The 26,008-nt window shown below is 35.9% G+C and overlaps 1 protein-coding gene and 1 pseudogene across 1 annotated transcript; both read left to right on the top strand.

Annotated features, from left to right (window-relative positions):
* The first annotated feature begins 18,076 nt into the window (after positions 1 to 18,076).
* Positions 18,077 to 19,372, top strand: LOC107416674 (serpin-Z10-like). The gene is made up of 2 exons (XM_048472707.2): positions 18,077 to 18,481; positions 18,584 to 19,372. Exons 1-2 carry the CDS (start codon positions 18,077 to 18,079, stop codon positions 19,370 to 19,372), a joined length of 1,194 nt encoding a protein of 397 aa, XP_048328664.2.
* A 1,907-nt stretch (positions 19,373 to 21,279) lies between these two features.
* On the top strand, positions 21,280 to 22,985 carry LOC125421874 (serpin-Z2B-like; annotated as a pseudogene).
* Positions 22,986 to 26,008: the final 3,023 nt, after the last annotated feature.

Here is a 26,008-nt window from a genome sequence, read left to right as displayed (position 1 = left end):
GAAATGGGGCTTAAACTAATTTTAAACTAATTTTCAGCCCAGGTGAGCTCACTGAAATGGTAGTTAAGAGTTAGGAGAGTAAAAAACTGTATGTTTCAGATATATTCCATAAGTCTTTTATTGAAAATAATGAGGAAGGGACGGAAGCAGCAAGTGCTAGTGCTTTATGCTTGGGATGCTGTCATAGTATTGTAACACTAAGCTTTGGGGCAGGCCATCCTTTCCATATATATGATCAGAGAAGACACTCATGGCATGGTTTTCTTTGTTTGAGCTGTGCTCAACCGCTCCTCACCTTCTAAATGGTCAAGATGCCGGGAAGTTTTGCATGTACTTTTTCCTTCCAAATGAGAAAGACGGTGTGCCAAATCTAATCCAAATGGTTAAACTCAATCCCAGCTTTCTAATCAACAATAATTCAAGATAGGGTTAGAAGGTATGTCTTATTTTTGGATTCCAAAATTTAAGTTCCATTTTGAGCTTGAAGCTTCCGAAACCATGAAGGAAATTGGGGGCTTAAATCACCATACGAGCCTGTGGAGATGACAGAAATGGTTGAGAGAGATAATAGTGGTCACGAGCTTTATGATTCAGATATACTGCATAAGTCTTTATATTAAAGTAAATGAGGAAGGGACAGAAGCTGCAGCAAGCACTTCTGTTCGAGGTTTACATTGTCGTTCTACATTTCCAATACGAAGCTTTGTTGCAGACCATCATTTTTTTTGTTTATGATAAGAGAAGAAACTCATGGCATGATTTTCTTTGTTGGAGCCATGCTCAATTCTCTCCTGGATGCTTAAGACATGTTGTAGATATTTATAAATAAGCTACAACTTATATAAAAATTTACTTTTGGATCAACTTTTTATTAGCCTAAGTTTTTGAAATAGATGTTAATTAATTTGGCATTGGTATCAAAACTTTGGTGATTGTGAGGTCTTGAGTTCGAATCTATGGTATGATTTCTTTCTACTCTATTAAGAAGCTTACATGGAAAGGGGATGTCCACTTACTCGAATGAATATTTGTTAATTTCAATGTCTACTTTTTGTTTTGTCCATTTGTAATTTATGTTTTTTGTTCTTTTATCGGATTGTCCAGCTGGTGATTCTACAAGCAAAACATAGCCCCTCAATATTGTCCCTTTCGAAAATAGGAAAAGTGAGGAGATCAAATTTATGAACTTAAAAATTTGCGAAATACAAAACTTAATTTGTTATGCCTTTATTTACTTATCTACTTATTTTTCGGGACAAGGTGAGCTTTCTGTAGATAAAGTAAAATGCTATGTACAAAGGTGTTCAGAGGTCACAGTAGGACAAAACAAAACAAAGCAAAATAAAAAATAAAAAAAGGTCTCTAATCAATAACTTTCCTAGAAGTTTTCATTCTTCTCCCCCTATATATAACAAGTTGATCATCACAAGACAAAGATCAAAAGCTTTTTGGTAATCAAAATGGAGAACTCACCACCATCAACACCAGTGCCCTCTTCAATATAGACTTCTGTTTGATGTTGACAAACCGGATACTAGAAAAGGTAGCTCCAAAGGGCTCCAATTTTGCGGCCTCTCCTTTATCCCTATATGTTATGCTAAGCTTGATTGCTGCAGGCTCAAAAGGCCAAACTCTGCAACAGCTTCTTCACTTTTTAGGATCAAGCAATGTTAGTGATTTAAATCTGTTGTCTTCGAAGATTCTCAGCACTGTTGCATCCCCAGATGAGAACCTCGAAGGTGGTCCACTTCTGTCCTTTGTCAATGGTGCTTGGCTAGATCAAAAAGACTAATCAAACCATCTCCTCCCAATTGGATACTTCAAAACTGTGCTTGTTCTTGCCTATGCACTCTATTTTAAAGGAGCATGGGATCAGAAATTCGATCCCTCATAGCGTCTCAACTTCGAGAATTTCCTCTTCTAAATGGGAAAACTGTAAGATATATATATCCTCCACGGATCATTTGATGGTTACAAAGTTGTTCAAGTTCCTTACCAAAGTGGTCAATATGGCCAAAAAAATTTCCATGTACTTTTTTCCTTCCGGATGAGAATGATGATCTCCTCAATCTAGTCCAAACATTTAGCTCATAGATCCTGATTTCCTATATCAAATATTTACGATGTATCAAAAGAATCTCTCTGATTTTTGGATTCCAAAGTTCAAATTCTCATTCGTGTTCGAAGCTTTGAAAAGCATGCATAAGGAAATGGGGCTAAATACTACCATTTGAGGCAGGGGAGCTGATAGAAATGGTAGACAGTCCCAACAGTGATAGACTTCATGTTTCAGATATATTCCACAAGGTCCCATATTGAAGTGAATGAGGAAGGGACTGAAGCCGTTTCTAGCACTGTTGCTGTTGAACGTCGTGAAAGAAGAGCCAGAATTCCTACTCCAAGCTTTGTGGTTGATCACGCTTTCTTGTTTATGACAAGAAAAGAGAGTCATTGGATGGCGTTTTTTGTTGGAGCCCAGCTTGACCCTCTCCTGGATGCTTAAGCTCTCTTGTACGCACTTTTGTTTCTTGTTTTGATGTCAAATAAATATATTTATGTATATATATACATATATTTTGTTTTTTTTGGAGATATCTCCCAAATTATCTATGTCGACATATGGGCTCTCCATGGATTGATAGAATACCCCAGTAATCTTAAGTGAAAATAAAACATGATATGTGTTTATAATGAACAATAATATGTGTAGATATTGAACTAGTAAATAATAATGGAACTACTTTGTGTTAGATATACATATTCCACAAAAAAATATTTTGTGTTATCAATAATAATAAATGAATTTTTAAATACTCTTTCCCTTCCAAAATAAATTCTTAAACCACCATTGAGCACCATTAACAAAATACAATTAAAAACAAACGAAACCATTCACTTAAAAAAAATTAGGGATTTATACTCTCTCAAAAATAAATAAATAAAAATCAGGATTCACTTGGCGGGTACATTTCATTAATGAGTAAAACCACAGGGACTTTTTTCCCTGGACATACCACTTCTTGCTTCGTGGCCATCTGCATACCCACAGCTAGGAGCTCTTTGATTAGTCCAGGTATTATTGCAAATTAATAAAATATTTTTATCCATTATCAATATAGATATTGAAACAAAGCAAAATGGTAGTGCACACGGCCCATTACAATAGATGCCTAGATTTGAAATGATGTGGAGCAGAGCATGTTTAGAACATGCACATAGTAGGACCTAAATGGAATTGTTGACTAATTTGGATGCTGCTGCTAGCTCTGCCCTGTTGGACATCATATTCTTCTGGTTTGATTTTGGTGATTATTGCTTTACAAAGGACTATAACTTTTACTGGAATAAATGTGTCCCAGATGGATTTGATATATTTTGGTACAAAAAGAAATTTAAGAAAAAAAGTTCTCTTTTCTTGCATTAACAAGTTATTAGTGAGAACTGAAAATGCTGACAAAGATCATAAGGTCACCTGTAGATTATGCAAGAGGATGGTTGTCTAGTTGAGGAGATGTCATAAGTTACGTTATGGTTCCCTAGAAGTTTTAGTAGTTTTACGGTGTGGTTTTGGCTAATAGATTAATAGAAAGCATTATAAGTCGGGAAAAAAGACACAATCAAGCATTTCAAAGCTCAAGGTCAGATAGATACCATGGGAAGAGTAGGAGTATATATATAAATATATATAAGTGCCTGTTCAAACAGTCTTATCCGTTATAGCTGATAATGGTGATACAGAACAGACATCGAGTCAACTTTTAAGACAGCAGAGCTAGCAAGAAGGAAAATAGAAAAGCTACGACAAATAACACACTCTAACGGTAACTGAAAGATAGAAAAACACTGTACCAGTTTTCATCCATAAACTACCATCAAAGCCCGTACCGTATAGGTTCTTCCCGTAATATGTTACGAGTTTAGAGACCGATTATTTATTATATATAGGACGACAGCTTTTTGCATAAGTAATTGGCTGGTCCCTTCAACTGCCTATGCAGAGAATGAATCAGCCGTCTGTCATCCATATGCCTGGCCAATTTTGATGTCCCGCTGGTTGATTTTCCTCATCTGTGCCATTCCGAAGATACTCGCGGTTGTGATTTCGGTACTTCTGAAACCAAATATCAATTTTCTATCAGCTTCATGATTCAATAAACTATCATTTTTAAATGCTTACTTTGAATATCACGAAGAGCATTGGAAATCCACAAGTTCATATTTGACGAGAAAACCAATTGGTTCCATGGTGGTCAATAGGATGATGAAATATGGGTGTCAAAAATTTATTAGGAAGCAAAAAGCATTGTGTTTGCTTTTTGTGGATGTTGGTTAATGTGGGAATGCAAAAATAGAAAGCAATCAGACAATACAAAAGAGAAACAGGCCACACAATATATTGAAATCGAGAAAGCACCAATGGCAAGAGTGCATATTTTGTACAATTAATCAGAAAATTTCTATATGTATTACCTTTCTCTCTATCAAAATCACAATCAGAAGCTTACCTTATCACAGTTGCTTATAAAAACAACATGGATCAGTCAGAAACTTAGTCAAACTTGTCACAACGTTAAGCAAGAGTCAACACAGATCATCAGATGAAATTATGCAATAACCATGCGTTATATCAATTAATCAAATAAAGGAGAACAAATAAAAGTTGGCCATTGAACTAAAAGAGGGGGGGTGGGTGAGAGTCTTCCATTGAATTAATGGAAGGTAAACAAACCTAGTGCGAGGAAAAAGATCAGTTGGGCTAAGTTGTTCATATGAGCAAGTTAACCTTCATAAATAAACTTATTAGTGAAAAAACCTAAGATTAAAAAAAAAAAAAAAATACACTGCTTCCCTTAAGGCCTGAGAAGTACTATTTGGTTTATGCCATAGGAATCTCCCATCCAATCAGTCTATCAAATCGTCCTTTACGTTTTCTCGAGATTAGTCTGCATATCAGTTAATTACCAACATAAGCCTCACCGCAAGTTTATGCTTCAATTATCCGTTCCTAAAATGTATTGCCTGCTCCACTTGCTTATGTAACTAAAGTTTTTATTAGTACAGCTTTCTATAATATTTTAAAAAACATATATATATATATATATATTTAAAAATTAATGAATATTTGATTGTAAATTATAAAAAAAAATTTGCGTTAAATGGTTTTTGGATTACCTGCATAACCTAAAAAGGAACTTTTACAAAGAAGTTTAAAATTTAATTTTTTTTTTTGTTAACTATTTTCAAACGTTTTAATTTTTTTAAAAAGAAGAGCTTTTGGGTTAAAAAAAAAATAATAAAGAAAAAAAGCCAATCAAACATACGCTAATTTACTTTTCCACGATGAGCAATTCAACTAGCAGATAAACTACCAACCAGATATAAACTTTGATAAAAGATTTTGACAACTTTCAAATAGGAACACCATTTTTTTTTAACTAGAAAATTTATTTTTTTCACAAAAAAAAGAAAAAGTAAAAAAAAATAAAAAATACTTGCTATAGGGAAGAGAAATTCAAATTAATCAACCTGGAGATGGCTCTTCCCTTGATCAGTAGTCAAGCCCTCAATTTGCATTGTCTCTTTAATTTGTTTTGGTGTAGCCACTGCCCAAAAACAAAACATAGATATAAATTAAAAAAAAAAAAAAAAAGAAAGGAAAAAAACAAGATAATAATTTAAAATTAAAATAAAACATTATAACGGAATTGATTATAAGGAGAGAGAGAGAGAGAGAGAGAGAGAGAGAGAGAGAGAGAGAGAGAGAGAGAGAGAGAACAAAAAAATAAAAAAATAAAAAAAAAACCAAAAAAACACACATATATGTGATACATTGGAACGTGGCTTCTAATTACACCATCAGAAACATGCAAATTACCAATTTCTTCATGCATCATATACATATACTCCAAGTTGTCAACCCACAAGCTAATTCATGATTAGCACCAAAAAAAAAAAAAATAAAATAAAAAAACTAATTCATGATAAAATTAGGTTTTCAAATTCTAATTTTACCATATGATCACCAAAAAGAAAAAAAAAAATAATAATAATTTTACCTTCAGGACCCCCAAGAATATTCAGAGCGTCCAGGAACCTTGCATGAAGTTCTGGTGTCCAGTATCTCCTAGTAATATTCCTCCAGAGATCAGTAGGCTCTGGCAACATTGGCTCTGCTTGTTGTCTTGGCTCTTGCTGATAATGTGATTCTTCTGCAGATTCATTTCCCACCAAACTTATACCCTCATGATTATCAGAGGATCCGATTCTCGGATACTTGGTTTTCGTAACCACTGCCACCTCTCTCTCTACCTCCTTTCCCTTTCCATTTTCACCGTAGTTGTACTGCTAAAAAGATTTTAAAAAAAGGAAAAAAAAAAAAAGTGATTGTTTTGATGATGTTAGAAAAACCTGATCGGTTCTGTTGAGGTCGGGACGATAAGAGTCCCAAGAATTGGCTGCAGACAAAGGATTGACAAGGTATTATCCATGTCCTTGTTCAACATTAGTTTTAATCATTTGTTCATTCTGATTATAATTCTCATAACTCCTTTTGTTCCTTGCCAAAAGCTCAGAAATACGTTTCTGTTCTTCAGCATGTTCTTTTTCCTTCTCAGCCTTCCGGATTTCCACCTTTAACACTTCAATGGCTATGCATATATATAGGTGAGAATTTCATAGATAGAGTGTGATCTGCCTGGCATTGATTGTACCCATTTGTGACTATTGTTTTGGCAAACCTATCAAACCATGCACGAGGTGATTGCTTTAGGCCATACAATAAATTCTTCTGCTTGCACACTTTATGGCTATTTGAAGAGTTTTATAGGCCTGGAGGTATTCCCATATAAACATCTTCTACAAGATCCCCATTCAAAAAGGCATTTTTGACGTCTAGCTGGTGCAAAGGCCAGTCTTTATTTACTGCTAGTGACAACAGTACTCGAACCGTATTCAACTTGGCAACGGGTGCGAAGCTTTCCTGATAATTGATTCCATATGACTGAGTGAAGCCCTTCACCACCAACCTGGCTTTGAATCTCTTAATACTTCCATCTGCTTCATCCTTCACTGTAAATATCCACTTGCAACCCACGGGCTTCTTCCCTTGAGGTAACTCTATAAGAGTCTAGGTTCCATTGCTTTCTAGAGCCCTGATTTCTTCCTCAATAGCCTGCTTCCATGTTGGATTTTTCAACGCTTCCTGAATGGAATTAGGAATCTGCACACTATCAAGAGCTGAGATAAATGTATTATATGATGGCAGCAATTTCCCATATGCCACATATCTCTCAATAGGGTGGTTTGTACATGTTTGGACACTTTTCTTTCTGTAATAGGCAAAGCAGAATCATCAACAAAAGGAACAAGAGGCTTACGTGTTGAAGAATCCATACGAGTGTGAAATTCTGAAGCAGGAGGGTCCAGTTCAAGTTCTTGACAATCTCTGACTTGAGTGATGTTCTCTACGTTCTCAGTAGGTCATCTCCTCCTAGAATAGACATGAAGTTCCTAATGATTTTTTGCACCAAGTTGAGGTTGGGTGGACTCGGGTAGATCATTTTGAGTGGTGTGATTTGGCAAATTCGGTGACTCATGGAATTGAGACTCGAATGGTGCCTCATTTTGACCTGATGTAGAACTGAGACTCGGATTTGAGGACTCGGAAGAGGGTAAAGAGGCTGGACTAATAGATTGGGTCTTGAAGAATGTCCTAAAGCTAAAATTCCCTCGAACTCTCCCCTTGAATTGCAAGTTTGGAAAAATAAGATTGGTATTCAAAGAATGTGATTTCCATAGAATTGTACATCTTCCTAGTAACAGGTGAGTAACACTTGCACACTTTTTTATGAGAGGAATATCCTAAGAAAATGCATTTCACTTATTTAGGATCAAGTTTGGTCTGATGTTATTGGTGTATGTGAACAAATGATGAACAACCAAAGATTTTAAGTGGGAGATCGGAAGAAAAAGATTTGGCATGAGGAAAGGCTTGTAGGAGAACTTGGCAGGGTCTCTAAAATTGTAGCACTCGGCTCGGCATTCCATTTATGAGATAGGTGGTAGTAAGAATGGCTTCACCAAAGAAATGTTTAGGCACATGATTGGTAAACATAAGTGATCTAGCTACCTCAAGTAAGTGTCTGTTTTTTCTCTCGGCTATCCCATTTTGTTCAGGGGTGTCAACACAAGAGCTCACATGAATAATTCCTTGTTCCAAGAGATAGGAACCCAAAACTGATGTAAAGTACTCCCTACCACTGTCGGTTTTAAGAACCTAAATTTTGCTGGTGAATTGGGTGTGAATCATGGAATAAAAGGATTTGAAGATTTCCGCTGTTTCAGATTTTCCTTTCATAAGAAATGTCCAGGTGGTTCTAGTATGATCATCTATGAAAGATATGAACCAACAAGTTCCATTAATATTTTTCACTCGTGAGGGTCCCCAAATGTCATTGTGAATGATGGAGAATGGATGTGAAGGCTTATATTGAATGCTAGGATAAACACGCCGAGTATGCTTTGCAAGTTGACACATTTCATAATGAAAAAACTTTGAATTTTTATTGATGAATAAATGAGGGAACAATTTTTCAAGGTACACAAAATTTTGATGACCAAGGCGAAAATGCCATAACATGATTTGACTCTCATTTGAAATAGAAACAGAATTGGAAATAGACTCAGAAACACAACTTGAATGAACTTGTCCATGTGGAGGAGGAATCCCTTTAAGCAAGTAGAGACCACCACACATTTCAGCACTGCATAAAATTCACAAATATTTGGATAGAATTTAGTCACACAATTCAAATCATGGGTGAGTTTATTAATAGAAATTAAATTGCAATCTAGTTTTGGAACATAAAGGACAGATGAGAGAAGGAGGTCCTTTGTCAATTTTATGAATCCGATTCCTGCCACTTTTGAGTGTGATCCATCAGCTATTCGTATGGTAGAGAAACTTGAATATGGACTGAACTTCTGAAAGACATTAATATCCCCGGTCATACGATCCGAAGCTCCAGAATTAACTATCCATGGTCTTAATTTCTTGGGTTCAGCAATATGAGTAAAGGAAAATGTACCATGATGTACTAGCATGCTAGTATGCTGTTCAGTAGTGGGCGATGCAGATTGTGAGGGGAATGATATTTGTCCGAGTAGTTTCTGCAGTACCTCAATTTGCTCCCTAGTGAACGGACTGGTTTCAGTAGTGCTGGTGTTGTCTGAAGTGGTGACAGCGTTTGCACAGCTATCCCGATCCTGACATGCTCGATTCGGCTTCCAATCAGCAAGCTCCCCATGTATTTCCTAGCAAGTTTCTCTGGTATGACTAGGTTTCTTGCAATGGTCGCACCATGGCCTTCATTTTCTCTGCTTGTTATCCTGTGACGAGTTGTGTGTATACAATGCTGAGCCTTCAGCAATCGGGGAGCTCATATTTTCTGTCATCATTAAGTTCTTTCTACTTTCTTCTCTTTTGACGTAGCAAACGCCTCTCGGATGGGAGGCCAGGGCCTGCTTCCCATGATTCTCCCCTTTACTTTGTCTAAATCCTTGTTGAGACCGAGGAGAAATTTGATATTCTCTTTTGATCAACGATCTTTTTGTATAAAGCTGCATCATCAGGGCATTTCCAAGAATATATTTCAAACACATCAAGGTGCTGCCATTACCGGGTTATTGTGTTTAAATATTGAGTGATAGTCATCTCCCCTTGTCGCAGATCATGAAGCTGAGTTTCAATCTCAAAAAGTTCAGAGGTATTCTCGGAACTGGAGTAGGTTTCATGAGCCGTATCCCAAATTTCTTTGGCTGTTTTGTAAAGAAAGAAATTCTCTCGAACTTCCGTGGTCATGGAGTTTATTAGCCATGACATGACCATGTGATTTTTAGTCTTCCACGAACAATATTTGGGATCTGTTGCCTCCGGAACAGGAACCTCTCCGGTGAGATATTCATCTTTTCCTCTGCTATATACATACATGAGAATGGATTGCGACCACTGAAGGAAGTTGTGACCATTGAGTTTGTGACCGGTAACAAGAAAAGGTGAGTTGTCAATGATATTGCTGAGGGATTATCGATTTGGGTATTCATGCCGTGTTTGTTCATGATAAGAATGACAATTAAGGCTAGAAAGTGAAAATTTTGCCCAGGAAAGTGAAAGAAAAACTGTTCACACAGAGAGTACTGTTCATGCAGTACTGTTCATGTCTGCTACTGTTCACGCAGGGGTTCTGTTCACGTTGGCTCTGATACCATGAGAATGTTGGTGAAGAAAATTCTCATTAACATAAAGAAATACAACCCTAATATTTATGTTAGTGTAGCCAGTCCACTATTCTAGGAAATAAAAGGAGAATCCTACAAAGATAGGAATCTCAACAAACTAGGAAAGTTACTAATTAATGGTCAGTCAATAACTGATCCTATTTATTAGGACACTAAATAATAAATTCTAATATACCGTATTACAAAATAAATACTTTCCCAATGTATACAAATTATTCAACCCCTTTCTGCATTTCTGAACATAACTTTTCTAATTCAAGAAAAAATGATTCTTCAATCTGTCCCTTTCAATATTCATGCCTAAAATTTTCTTTGTTGGTCCAAGCTCCTTCATGTCAAATTTAGCCTTCAACTCATCCTTAATGACCTTGATATTCACCATACTTTGACCAGTTAATTAATGGTCAGTCAATAACTGATCCTATTTATTAGGACACTAAATAATAAATTCTAATATACCGTATTACAAAATAAATACTTTCCCAATGTATAAAAATTATTCAGCCCCTTTCTGCATTTCTGAACATAACTTTTCTAATTCAAGAAAAAATGATTCTTCAATATGTCCCTTTCAATATTCATGCCTAAAATTTCTTTGTTGGTCCAAGCTCCTTCATGTCAAATTTAGCCTTCAACTCATCCTTAATGACCTTGATATTCACCATACTTTGACCAGTTAATTAATGGTCAGTCAATAACTGATCGTATTTATTAGGACACTAAATAATAAATTCTAATATACCGTATTACAAAATAAATACTTTCCCAATGTATACAAATTATTCAGCCCCTTTCTGCATTTCTGAACATAACTTTTCTAATTCAAGAAAAAATGATTCTTCAATCTGTCCCTTTCAATATTCATGCCTAAAATTTTCTTTGTTGGTCCAAGCTCCTTCATGTCAAATTTAGCCTTCAACTCATCCTTAATGACCTTGATATTCACCATACTTTGACCAGTTAATTAATGGTCAGTCAATAACTGATCCTATTTATTAGGACACTAAGTAATAAATTCTAATATACCGTATTACAAAATAAATACTTTCCCAATGTATAAAAATTATTCAGCCCCTTTCTGCATTTCTGAACATAACTTTTCTAATTCAAGAAAAAATGATTCTTCAATATGTCCCTTTCAATATTCATGCCTAAAATTTCTTTGTTGGTCCAAGCTCCTTCATGTCAAATTTAGCCTTCAACTCATCCTTAATGACCTTGATATTCACCATACTTTGACCAGTTAATTAATGGTCAGTCAATAACTGATCCTATTTATTAGGACACTAAATAATAAATTCTAATATACCGTATTACAAAATAAATACTTTCCCAATGTATACAAATTATTCAGCCCCTTTCTGCATTTCTGAACATAACTTTTCTAATTCAAGAAAAAATGATTCTTCAATCTGTCCCTTTCAATATTCATGCCTAAAATTTTCTTTGTTGGTCCAAGCTCCTTCATGTCAAATTTAGCCTTCAACTCATCCTTAATGACCTTGATATTCACCATACTTTGAATCTCAACAAACTAGGAAAGTTACTAATTAATGGTCAGTCAATAACTGATCCTATTTATTAGGACACTAAATAATAAATTCTAATATACCGTATTACAAAATAAATACTTTCCCAATGTATACAAATTATTCAGCCCCTTTCTGCATTTCTGAACATAACTTTTCTAATTCAAGAAAAAATGATTCTTCAATCTGTCCCTTTCAATATTCATGCCTAAAATTTTCTTTGTTGGTCCAAGCTCCTTCATGTCAAATTTAGCCTTCAACTCATCCTTAATGACCTTGATATTCACCATACTTTGAATCTCAACAAACTAGGAAAGTTACTAATTAATGGTCAGTCAATAACTGATCCTATTTATTAGGACACTAAATAATAAATTCTAATATACCGTATTACAAAATAAATACTTTCCCAATGTATACAAATTATTCAGCCCCTTTCTGCATTTCTGAACATAACTTTTCTAATTCAAGAAAAAATGATTCTTCAATCTGTCCCTTTCAATATTCATGCCTAAAATTTTCTTTGTTGGTCCAAGCTCCTTCATGTCAAATTTAGCCTTCAACTCATCCTTAATGACCTTGATATTCACCATACTTTGACCAGTCAATAACATTTCATCGGCATATAATAGTAAATAGACTGACTCATGATAGTTTTCACCTTTGTAATATAGACAACTATCATAGCTGCTGCTTTTAAACCCAACTTTTAAAGCATAAGTATCAAATCTCCTATACCACTGCCGAGGTGATTGCTTCAAACCATATAATGACCTCTTCAGCAAGCAAACCATCTCCTTACTTGAGTTTGAGACCTCAAAGCCTTCAGGTTTCTTCATATATATAACCTCATCAAGCTCACCATGTAAAAACGCTGTTTTCACACCAAGTTGTTCCAGCTCTCAGTTGAAATGAGCAACTAATGATAAAATCATCCTTATAGTTGTGTACTTCACCACACGTGAGAAAATTTCAGTATAATCTATCCCTTGTACCTGTGTGAATCCCTTGGCAACTAATCTTGCCTTAAATCTGACTGGATTAGCACTTGATATCCCCTTTTTCACTCTAAAAATCCATTTGCAGTCAACTACCTTCTGAGTTGCAGGTTTTGGAACCAACACCCATGTCTTATTCTTGTGTAATGACTCCGATTCTTCTAACATAGCCTTATACCACAATCTGGAATGCTTACTCTTCATAGCTTTAGAATAAGACTTAGGTTCCTCATCAGCAAGTTTCCGAAAACATGCTAGAGCAAACATAGTGGAGTTAGAAGAAATAAAATTGACAGGAGGTTTCACCCTCTCCTTTGCCTATCTCTGGCCAGTTGGTAATGTTGGAGAGGATTAGTGCCTTCAGCAATTCATTCTTTTTCAGTTTCTTGATCTGGTTGCTCATTTGCCAATTCTGGAAGTTGTATTTTAGCTTTAGTTTCCATTTGGGTTATTTGGTCCTCCTTTACCTTCATATATAGCTCCACCTCAAACCGAACTGACTTATCCTTGGTAGAAAATTTTGCCCCTTACACAAGGCATAATATTTTCATTAAAAATAACATCCCTACTTATTATGGTCTTAAAACCTTTCAAGTCTCTCACCCACAGTCTATATCCTTCAATTCCCTCAAGATAACCTTGAAATACACACTTTAATGATCTAGGTTCAAGTTTTCCTTCACTTTGATGAGCATATGCTGCACATCCAAAGATTTTTTAGCCTAGTATAATCTGCTGGTTTGCCTGTCCACATTTCTGCAGGAGTTTTAAACTCTATAACGGTTGATGGACATCTATTAACCAAATAAGTTGCTGTTATGACAGTTTCACCCCAAAATGGTTTTGGTAGACCAGAATTTAGCAACATACATCTAACCTTGTATAGTAAGGTCCTGTTCATCCTCTCAGCAACTCCATTTTGTTGAAGCATATAACTAACTGTCCTATGCCTAAGAATTCCAACATCTTTACAGAAATTGTCAAATTCAAGGTTACAAAATTCCAGCCTATTATCAGTTCTTAACACTTTCAATTTTTTACCTGTTTGGTTTTAAACTAAAGAATGCCTATGTTTAAATTTAACAAAAGCCTCACTTTTATGTTTCAACAGAAAAACCCAAACTCTTTTGGAAAAATCATCAACAATTGAAAGAAAATACTTGTTACCTCCATGTGTAGGTGTGCTGGCTGGTCCCCATAAATCTGCAAGTGCATAGTCCAGTATTGAGGTAGCTTTATGTGTTCCTAGCTTGAAACTCAACCGATATTGCTTCCCCAATATGCAGTGTTCACAAAATTCCATCTTGCTGATCTTGTTCTTGCTAAACAGCCCTTGCTTGTTGAGAATTTGAAGACCTTTCACACTGATATGTCCTAATCTCTTGTGCCAAAGTTGAGTCTCATCCTAATTTGAAGCCATAGCTGCTGCATTAATTCCAGTTACTGTTTTTCGTTGTAAAACATACAACCCATTTCTCTTTATTCCTCTCATGACAGTAAGAGCACCTTTACTGATCTTCATTAATCCATTTTCAGATTTATAGCTAAAACTTGATTCATCCAAGACTCCAAGTGAAATGAGGTTTCTTTGCAGCTTAGGAACAAACCTTACATTGCTCAAGGTTCTTATCACTCCATCACTAATTCGTATAGGAATATCTCCAATTCCAATCACATTGCAAGCTTGATTATTGCCTAACAGCACTTGACCACTATTTAAGTTTTGAAAATTAACAAACCAATCTTGTCTTGGACACCTATGGAAGGTACAACCAGAATCTAGAATCCATTCTTGACTGGTTTGATCCATTGAGACAGCCAAGACATCTCCAATGTCATCCTCATTGCTTACTACAGCAGCATCTCCATTCTCAGAACGTTTCTCTCTATTTTCTTTATTTATCCTCTTGTAGAAATCTTTAATGAGATGACCTTCTTTCTGGCAATAATGACATTTCCTTTCTCTATTTCTTGACTTAGATCTAGACTTATCTCTAGGAATGTCAACGGGACGGGGCAGAGCCGGTTTTTAAAATCTCATCCTCATCCCCGCAAGGAATTTTCTATCTCGTCCCCTTGGTTTTCCCCGTTTCTTTATAGGCGGGGCGGGGATGGGGATTCCCTAATCGAGGACGGGGTGCGACGGTTTTCTCCGCTTTTTTTTTTTTTTTTTAATCATTCATATAATTTTTTTTGAAAATTTTGTATACTCTTTTTTATAAAGAAAATGTAAATAAAGTGACTAAAATGCAATAAAAATACAATAAAATACATCGATATCGATGGCCAAAGTTGAGGGCTTAGTGTTGGAGCTTGTAAGAAAAGAAGAAAATAATGTTTTACATAAATGAAACTAGAAAAAAAAAATTAAAAATATATATATATATACTGGGCTGGGTTCGGGGCGGGGTGGTTATTCCCCGTCCTCGGCTCATCCCCAGTTCGGGTTTTTAACCTTTGCCCCGAGCCCGCTCCGTAATCCCGATTTTTCGAGGAAAAATAGCCCCGTTAGGGTCGGTGCACCGCGGGGATCGAGTCATGCGGGGCAAATTGCCATTCCTACTTATCTCTAGATTTTCCTCTAAAATTGTTATTAAAAGTCTTTCGAGTTTCTAATAGGATTTCTTCCTCTAGTAACCAGACCTTCCCTACTAGTGTCAGGCCTCTCAATTTTCATTTCCAGCTCTTTTGCTCTCAAAGAATTTATAACAATATCTGTAGTTAAGATCTCTTTACTATATTTAATTGCATTCTTAATATCCTTATAACTATTCAGAAGAGAATTCAGTAAAATCATAGCATGGTGTTCACCAATGAACTTTTCATTACAGTTGGCCAGATCCAAACCCAATTTATTAAACTCATCAAGATTCTCCTCTAAGTCCTTTGTTGGATTCAACTTGAAACCAAAGAACTTTTCCAGCAAATATATTTTATTTGGCAATGATTTAACCAAATATAATTACTCAAATCTACTCCAAATTTCAGAGGTAGTCTTAAAATCATTTCCCACTTCGACTCACCAAGGAGAAGGTAAGTACTTTTATATAGTCTCTTCTGAAGTGATATAGATCAATGCCTGGACTGGGGGGGGGGGGGGGGGCGGGGGCGTCGGCCCACGGGAAAACGTTTGCAGATGCGACCATGAATCGAACCAGATCGAAACATTCAGCTGTCGACGGACAAACTTTGCCGAAACGTCGACCGCAAACGAAGGATGGCCAGGCCCCGGTTCCCAGGGTTAGAGTATTCCCTATTATAAGCCTACTCAGATAAGAACTAAACTAGTTGATTCTCTTTCGCCTATCGGCCGGCCGGCTTTAAGCAACCTTCGCATTTCCTGCTGAGATCCCAAGTCTCCACTACCTTCCTTAATACGCTGTCAGAGAGATGTAAAATTATAGTGCTGTAGGCAATTTCATCCATGTCTTTCCTCTGCTCTTCCGTGAGACTCTCTGGAAAAGACCCATCTATGGCTTTGGCAACTTTTTGTTGCACCAGGACTGCTTTCATCTTCTGCCTCCATAAAAGTAAGTCTCCTTTTCCATTGAAGATCTCTAACTCTACCTTTGACCCCATTAAGCCTTCTGGTTCGTCACTCAGGAATTTCTTCAAACAGATGGTAGGCCACGTTTCTTTTTTGTGAATGAGTAGTAGAAACAGCTCTGATACCACTATTGAATATTAACTCAATACAGAAAAACCATTCACAGCATCAAGAAAGACAGAAACACACAGAAAACACACAAGGTTTTTACGAGGTTCGATCTAGAAAAGATCTACATCCTTGGTGAACTCCATCCAAGAAGTTCTTGCACTATGAACAACGAACAATGATCAATACAGCAACTTCTCTTTCTCTGTGATGGTTATCTATACCCAGTAAACCACCCCTGAAACCCCTTTTTACAACCTCTCACTTTCTCACAAAACCACTCACCCAGAATGGCCTAATCAGTCTAGAGAAAGAGATGATAAACTCAGAGAACAAAGAAGTTTACAACCAGAAAAGAAAGAAGAACAAGAAGCTGAAAGTTGCTTTTGATCGAGAGCTTCATCGAATGAATAAATTGGTTCTGTTTCTGCAGCTTTATATCCAAAACAGAAAACTAACTTTTTGACTCATCTTAACCACCTTCTTAAGTGCAACGGCACCGTTTCACAACAAAAGCCACAAGAAACGTTGACGTTTGACCTCCTCTCAATTGAATCACAACTAACACTGTTTTCCTTCCAAATGAGAAAGATGGTCTCGTTAATGTAATCCAAAAAATCGAACTTAATGCTGGTTTGTTCCATCAACGGTATCTCTTGGGGTATGAGGATCTCCCTCTTTTTCAGATTCCAAAACTTAAACTCTGTTTCGAGTTCAGTAAAATCGAACTTAATGCTGGTCATATTTATAGCTAATAAAAATAAAATAAAAAGTTTTTGACGGCATAAGATTTTTCCAGTATTTCTTTGTAGTCTGTGTTAATGTTTTATGAAGTTAGAACAAACATAGCCCCTCATGTTGCCTCAACTAGAAAAAATAAGGGTGTATAGCATATATTAGTAGTCGTAAAAATTATAGTAATAACAATATATAGTAGGTGCAAAGATAAAAAGTTATGAATAAAACATCCTTCTCTCTTTTTGGATCAAAAGCAAAATTCCAATGGCAATGGAAAACAAAATATTTAATTGCCTTGAGGTCATATCTATAGCTAATAAAAATAAAATAAAAAGTTTTTGAGGGCATAAGATTTTTCCAGTATTTCTTTGTAGTCTGTGTTAATGTTATATGAAGTTAGAAACAAACATAGCCCCTATATAGTAGGTGCAAAGATAAAAAGCTTTTGGTGATCAAATGGAGCCGTTTAGACAAATATCAAATACCACCCTTTTTAACAGGGACTTGGGCTTGCTTTTGGCAGTAATAATCTTGCATCACCATTTGTTGGAAGTGAGAGAATGTTTCTTTTGAAATGAAAACGACATGTTTTTATAAAATAAGTGATAGGTTAATAAAAGTTATTTTTATGAATTTAAAATTTGTAAAATACAAAACTTCATTTGTTGTGGCTCGACAACAGGCGGAGTTATCTTGTTGATGAAATAAATGCTATTCACCATTTGACAACCCAAAAAAAAAAAAAAAACAACAACAACAACAACAACAAATTTCTCTCATCAACTTTCCTGGAATTTTTCATTCTTCTACTCATAAATATTATTACAAGACAAAGGTCAAAAAGCTTTTTGATCATCAAAATGGAGAACTCAACTCAATCAAACACTACCACCCTCTTCAACACAGACTTCTGTTTGCAGTTGACAAACCAGATTTTAGAAAATGAAGCTTCAAATGGCTCCAATTTTGTGGCTTCTCCTTTATCATTACATGTTATGTTAAGCTTAATCGCTGCAGGTACAAAAGGCCAAACTCTGCAGCAGCTTCTTCACTTTTTGGGATCAACAAGTATTCATGATCTAAATCTGTTAGCTTCAAAGATTATCAATCTTGCATCCCCGGCTGAGAGCCTTGCAGGTGGTCCACTTCTGTCCTTTGTCAATGGAGCTTGGATCGATAGAAGGTTTACTTTGAAGTCATCCTTCCAAGAGATTGCCAAAACATCTTACAAAGCTGAGCTCAAAAGCGTAGACTTTGTAGCCAAGGTATATAGCATAGCATATATACATATATATATATATATTACGTACACACATACATATATCTAGCTAGCTTAACTTATAATGATTTTCATTTGATTTGATCAGGCTGAAAAAGTGGTAGAAGAGGTGAATTTGTGGGTTGAAGTAGCAACAAAAGGACTAATCAAACAACTACTCCCCGCTAGATGGCCGGACAGAGAGACTGTCTTTGTTCTTGCAAATGCACTCTACTTTAAAGGAGCGTGGGATTTAAAATTTGACCCATCAATGACTCAACAAAGGGACTTTCACCTTCTCAATGGACAAATTGTTCAAGTTTCTTTCATGTCCACTCAGACACATAGACGCCGTCTATACAGATCCTTCGATGGATATAAGCTAGTTCAAATTCCATACCAAAGTGGTCAAGATGCCCGGAAGTTTTCCATGTACTTTTTCCTTCCAAATGAGAAAGACGGTCTGCCAAATCTAATCCAAATGGTTAAACTCAATTCCGGTTTCTTGAATCAACAATTCAAGATAGGGTTAGAAAATATGTCTGATTTCTGGATTCCAAAATTTAAATTCTGTTTTCAGTTCGAAGCTTCAGAAACCATGAAGGAAATGGGGCTTAAACTATCATTTGAGCCGGGGGAGATGACAGAAATGGTTGAGAGAGGTAATAGTGATCATGGGCTTTATGTTTCAGATATATTGCATAAGTCTTATATTGAAGTAAATGAGGAAGGAACAGAAGCTGCAGCAAGCACTGCTGTTCGAGGTCTACGTTCCCGTGCTAGCATTCCATCTCAAAGCTTTGTTGCAGACCATCCTTTTTTGTTTATGATAAGAGAAGAAACTCTTGGCATCATTTTCTTTGTTGGAGCCGTGCTCAATCCTCTTCTGGATGCTTAAGACAAATTGTAGATGTTTATGGATAAAACTACTATTGAAAAAATATACTACATGAAGGGAATATACACATTTTGGACCCTCCTTATTATCAATATATGTTAACTTTAATGTTTACTTTTGTTTTGTTCTTTTGTAATGCTATTTTTTGTTCTTTATTCATTTTCAATGGGTGGAGACCTTTGTGTTCTTGTCACTTGTCAGCTTGTATCGCTGGTGATTCTACAAAGAAAACAGAGCCCCCCAATATTGTCCCTTTCGAAAATAGGAAAAGTGAGGTGATCAAATTTCCATCCTTACATATCTTAATAGGAATTTTTTGCAAAGATTCTTCTTTTTGTCTGCAGGGACTTTTGCTAGCAATGGAATGAAAAGCAACGTGTTTTTATAAAATAAGTAACCGGTTAAAACAATTTTCATTTTTATGGATTTAAAATTTGTGAAATACGAAACTTCATTTGTTATGCCTTGGAGAGGAAATATATATATATATATTGGGACAAGGCGAGCTATCTTGTTGATGAAGTATATATTGGGACAAGGTGAGCTATCTTGTTGACGAAGTAAACTTTCCAATGCAATTATGCAACGTGTACGGGCTCACACCTCCCAATAAGACAAAATAAAACGTCCCTAATCAATCAGCTTACCTAGAATTTTTCATTTTTCTGCCCCTATATATAACGAGTTAACAATCACAAGACAAAATATCAAAAGCCTTTTGGTAATCAAAATGGAGAACTCACCACAATCAAACACCAGTGCCCTCTTCAACACAGACTTCTGTTTGCGGTTGACAAGCCAAATACTTGAAAACGAAGCTCCAAAGGGCTCAAATTTCGTGGCCTCTCCATTATCCTTACATGTCATGCTAAGCTTGATTGCTGCAGGCTCAAAAGGCCAAACTCTGCAACAGCTTCTTCATTTTTTAGGATCAACTAGTGTTGGTGATCTAAATCTGTTGTCTTCGAATATACAAGGAGACATTTACCTATTTGAATATACAAGGAGACATTTACCTATTTGAACCTCCGGGCTCTAGCCTATCATTAGCTAGGTAGGCAATATTCTGTGGCCTCTCCTTTACGCACATCTTACACATATAATATGCTAAGCTTGATTTCTGCATGTTTAAAAAAGTCACTTTTTTTTGGGGGAAATTTGAATAAAAATCATTGTTTTTACTCCTTTTTAAGGAAAAGAAAAAAAGTCAATAAATATGAATTAGTAACAGCTATGCGTGTGGATTTGCTTGGCACTAAAATTTCCTTTCTCAATTTATTAAAAAAAGGCATTTAAAAAAAATGCTAGATTTCATTTGATAGCTTGTTAGTTTGAGATACTTTAAAAATTTTAAACGAATATTAACTAATAAACATTTAAAGTAAGCAATGATAAAAACAAATAAATAAAAAACTTTTAAAGTAAGTAAATTGCATAAAATTAAATAAAAAATAGCGAAAAAGAATAACCAAAGCCTCTTACCAAACAGCACACTTAAGACAGCAGGCATACACTTTTATGAACTTAATTAAGATTATCTTTTAATAGAAAATTTTATTGTCTATGGGATAGGGGAAACATACAACAGAGAAAGCCACCTAAAAATAAAATAAAGCAGCTGGCAGATGAGGCTATCTTGTTGATGAAGTAAATGCCAATTAAATTAATTAATATTTAGTCAAACTCATACGCATATATATGCTACAAAATTATCATCCAAACTCCAATGTAAACAACAATTGATAGTGTTCCACGTCTCCAATACGAAAAAATGAAACAGAAAATAATACCTTTCAACTTTCTTCGAAATCTTCATCCTTCTACCCCTATATATGGCCAGTTGATAATCACAAACGATATTATAGGACAAACATCAAAAGGTAGCTGGATTTTCGATCATCACATTAATGGAGCACTCACCAGAATCAAACACAAATACCCTCTTCAACACTGACTTCTGTTTGCTTTTCACAAACCAAATTTTGGAAAATGAAGCTGCAAAGGGCAACAATTTTGTGGCCTCTCCTTTATCCTTACATATTATGCTAAGCTTGATTGCTGCAGGATCAAAAGGCCAAACTCTGCAACAACTTCTTTACTTTTTGGGATCAACCAGTGTTGGTGATCTTAATCTATTGTCTTCGAAGGTTATCAATCTCGCATCCTTGGCTGAGAACGTTGCAGGTGGTCCGCTTCTATCCTTTGTCAATGGTGCTTGGCTCGATCAAAGGTTCACTTTGAAGTCATCTTTTGAAGAGATTGTCAAAGGTTCTTACAACGCTGAGCTCAAAAGCGTGGACTTTGTAACCAAGGTAATATATGTTGTTATAAAAAATAGAACAAAACAATAGCAATAGAAGAATAAAATCAGAACACACATATTTACATGGAAAATCCTTAACGGAAAAAAATTACAAACAAAGAGAGTCAAACTTTTATCTAAAGATCAGTACAAAAAATGAGCAATAAAGCGGCAAATATTCTATATATCCGAAAACCTTCGAAAAATATATATATATATATATATATTGTACGGATGGGATAACCTTTAAAATTGGAAAGGTTTGTATCACCACAGAGCCCCAAATTTTTCCTCAAAATAATTTTCACCAAACAGGTCGCACCTGCGAGCTTTTCAGATAGAGTCAACAAGAATTCGGATCATCAACTCTAACATATGTATATATATTATCTGTTTCTATGAGACATATCTCTAACCTTTTCATTGGTGCAGCATTTGAATTTATGACTTAGTTTTAATTTTATCATCATTGAAGGCTGAAGAGGTAGTGAAACAAGTGAATTCCTGGGCTGAAGCAGCAACCAAGAGGCTAATCAAAGATCTTCTCCCAACTGGATCCCTCAAAAGTGATACAGCACTTGTGCTTGCAAATGCACTCTATTTTAAAGGCGCATGGGATCAGAAATTCGACCCCTCATCGACTCAACTTCGAGATTTTCACCTTCTAAATGGGCAAACTCTTCAAGTTCCATTCATGACCGCTCATAGATATATGCGCCATCTTTATGGATTATTTGATGGTTATAAAGTGCTTCAAATTCCTTACCAAAGGGGTCAAGATGCCCGTAAATTTTCCATATACTTTTTCCTTCCAGATGAAAGAGATGGCCTGCACAATCTAATCCAAAAGATTAAATTCAATCCCGGTTTCTTAAATCAACAATTTAAGCTGTGGTTAGAGGATCTCCCTGATTTTGGATTCCAAAATTCAAATTCTCATTTGAGTTGGAAGCTTCGAAAAGCATGAAGGAAATGGGGTTCAAACTACCATTTGAGGCAGGGGAGCTGACAGAAATGGTAGATAGTCCCAACAGTGATAGACTTTATGTTTCAGATATATTCCATAAGTCCCATATTGAAGTGAATGAGGAAGGGACCGAAGCCGCAGCCAGCACTGCTGCCGCTTTTCGTTTCCTCTGTGCCACATTTCCAACCCCAAGCTTTGTAGCTGATCATCCTTTCATGTTTATGATAAGAGAAGAAACTCATGGAATGGTGTTTTTTGTTGGAGCCGTGCTCAACCCTCTACTGGATGCTTAAGGTTGATCAGGAAATGTTATAAAACTGTGTCTTATATATGTTGAATTAGGGTGTTGGGAAGAAATTGTTTTCTTGTTTTGGTATAAATATTTGTATTTTAATAATGTTAAGGTTGAGTCAACTTAGAGAATTTCACCTTCTTAATGGACAAACTGTTAAAGTTCCCTTCATGACCTCTCCAAGATTCTTAAACCATCTCTATGGATCATTTGATGGTTATAAAGTGCTTCAAATTCCCTGCCAAACTGGTCAAGATGCTAAAAAATTTTCCATGTACATTTTTACTTCCAAACAGTTAAACTCAATCCTGGATTCTTGAATCAACGATTCAAGCTGAGGTTAGCGGACACCCCCGATTTTATATCCCAAAATTTAAGGTCTGTTTCGAGTTTGATCCTTCAAAAACCATGGAGGAAATGGGGCTTAAACTAATTTTAAACTAATTTTCAGCCCAGGTGAGCTCACTGAAATGGTAGTTAAGAGTTAGGAGAGTAAAAAACTGTATGTTTCAGATATATTCCATAAGTCTTTTATTGAAAATAATGAGGAAGGGACGGAAGCAGCAAGTGCTAGTGCTTTATGCTTGGGATGCTGTCATAGTATTGTAACACTAAGCTTTGGGGCAGGCCATCCTTTCCATATATATGATCAGAGAAGACACTCATGGCATGGTTTTCTTTGTTTGAGCTGTGCTCAACCGCTCCTCACCTTCTAAATGGTCAAGATGCCGGGAAGTTTTGCATGTACTTTTTCCTTCCAAATGAGAAAGACGGTGTGCCAAATCTAATCCAAATGGTTAAACTCAATCCCAGCTTTCTAATCAACAATAATTCAAGATAGGGTTAGAAGGTATGTCTTATTTTTGGATTCCAAAATTTAAGTTCCATTTTGAGCTTGAAGCTTCTGAAACCATGAAGGAAATTGGGGGCTTAAATCACCATACGAGCCTGTGGAGATGACAGAAATGGTTGAGAGAGATAATAGTGGTCACGAGCTTTATGATTCAGATATACTGCATAAGTCTTTATATTAAAGTAAATGAGGAAGGGACAGAAGCTGCAGCAAGCACTTCTGTTCGAGGTTTACATTGTCGTTCTACATTTCCAATACGAAGCTTTGTTGCAGACCATCATTTTTTTTGTTTATGATAAGAGAAGAAACTCATGGCATGATTTTCTTTGTTGGAGCCATGCTCAATTCTCTCCTGGATGCTTAAGACATGTTGTAGATATTTATAAATAAGCTACAACTTATATAAAAATTTACTTTTGGATCAACTTTTTATTAGCCTAAGTTTTTGAAATAGATGTTAATTAATTTGGCATTGGTATCAAAACTTTGGTGATTGTGAGGTCTTGAGTTCGAATCTATGGTATGATTTCTTTCTACTCTATTAAGAAGCTTACACGGAAAGGGGATGTACACTTACTAGAATGAATATTTGTTAATTTCAATGTACACTTACTAGAATGAATATTTGTTAATTTCAATGTCTTCTTTTTGTTTTGTCCATTTGTAATTTTATGTTTTTTGTTCTTTTATCGGATTTTCCAGCTGGTGATTCTACAAGCAAAACATAGCCCCTCAATATTGTCCCTTTCGAAAATAGGAAAAGTGAGGAGATCAAATTTATGAACTTAAAATTTGCGAAATACAAAACTCAATTTGTTATGCCTTTATTTACTTATCTACTTATTTTTTGGGACAAGGTGAGCTATCTGTAGATAAAGTAAAATGCTATGTACAAAGGTGTTCAGAGGTCCCAGTAGGACAAAACAAAACAAAGCAAAATAAAAAATAAAAAGAAGGCTCTAATCAATAACTTTCCTAGAAGTTTTCATTCTTCTCCCCCTATATTCAAGAAGTTGATCATCACAAGACAAAGATCAAAAGCTTTTTGGTAATCAAAATGGAGAACTCACCACCGTCAAACACCAGTGCCCCCTTCAACATAGACTTGTGTTTGATGTTGACAAACCAGATACTAGAAAAGGTAGCTCCAAAGGGCTCCAATTTTGCGGCCTCTCCTTTATCCCTATATGTTATGCTAAGCTTGATTGCTGCAGGCTCAAAAGGCCAAACTCTGCAACAGCTTCTTCACTTTTTAGGATCAACCAATGTTAATGATTTAAATCGGTTGTCTTCGAAGATTCTCAGCACTGTTGCATCCCCAGATGAGAACCTCGTAGGAGGTCCACTTCTGTCCTTTGTCAATGGTGCTTGGCTAGATCAAAAAGACTAATCAAACATCTCCTCCCAATTGGATACTTCAAAACTGTGCTTGTTCTTGCCTATGCACTCTATTTTAAAGGAGCATGGGATCAGAAATTCGATCCCTCATAGCGTCTCAACTTCGAGACTTTCCTCTTCTAAATGGGAAAACTGTAAGATATATATATCCTCCACGGATCATTTGATGGTTACAAAGTTGTTCAAGTTCCTTACCAAAGTGGTCAATATGGCCAAAAAAATTTCCATGTACTTTTTTCCTTCCGGATGAGAATGATGATCTCCTCAACCTAGTCCAGACATTTAGCTCATAGATCCTAATTTTCTAAATCAAATATTTAAGATGTATCAAAAGAATCTATCTGATTTTTGGATTCCAAAGTTCAAATTCTCATTCGTGTTCGAAGCTTTGAAAAGCATGCAGAAGGAAATGGGGCTAAATACTACCATTTGAGGCAGGGGAGCTTACAGAAATAGTAGACAGTCCCAACAGTGATAGACTTCATGTTTCAGATATATTCCACAAAGTCCCATATTGAAGTGAATGAGAAAGGGACTGCAGCCGTTTCTAGCACTATTGCTGTTGAACGTCGTGAAAGAAGAGCCAGAATTCCTACTCCAAGCTTTGTGGTTGATCACGCTTTCTTGTTTATGACAAGAAAAGAGAGTCATTGGATGGCGTTTTTTGTTGGAGCCCAGCTTGACCCTCTCCTGGATGCTTAAGCTCTTTTGTACGCACTTTTGTTTCTTGTTTTGATGTCAAATAAATATATTTATGTATATATATACATATATTTTGTTTTTTTTGGAGATATCTCCCAAATTATCTATGTCGACATATGGGC

Source organism: Ziziphus jujuba, chromosome 4, assembly GCF_031755915.1.
Source record: "Ziziphus jujuba cultivar Dongzao chromosome 4, ASM3175591v1".
Lineage (NCBI taxonomy): Eukaryota > Viridiplantae > Streptophyta > Magnoliopsida > Rosales > Rhamnaceae > Ziziphus > Ziziphus jujuba.
The sequence above is the reverse complement of the archived record's forward strand: the minus strand, read 5'-3'. Positions and strand labels throughout refer to the sequence as shown.

What these genes read in the sequence shown, in the direction of transcription:
- LOC107416674 (XM_048472707.2), top strand. Translation starts at nt 18,077, where the DNA reads ATGGAGAACTCAACTCAATCAAACACTACCACCCTCTTCAACACAGAC. An exon ending in GCGTAGACTTTGTAGCCAAG is followed by an intron (nt 18,482 to 18,583) that starts GTATATAGCATA and finishes TGATTTGATCAG; the next exon opens with GCTGAAAAAGTGGTAGAAGA.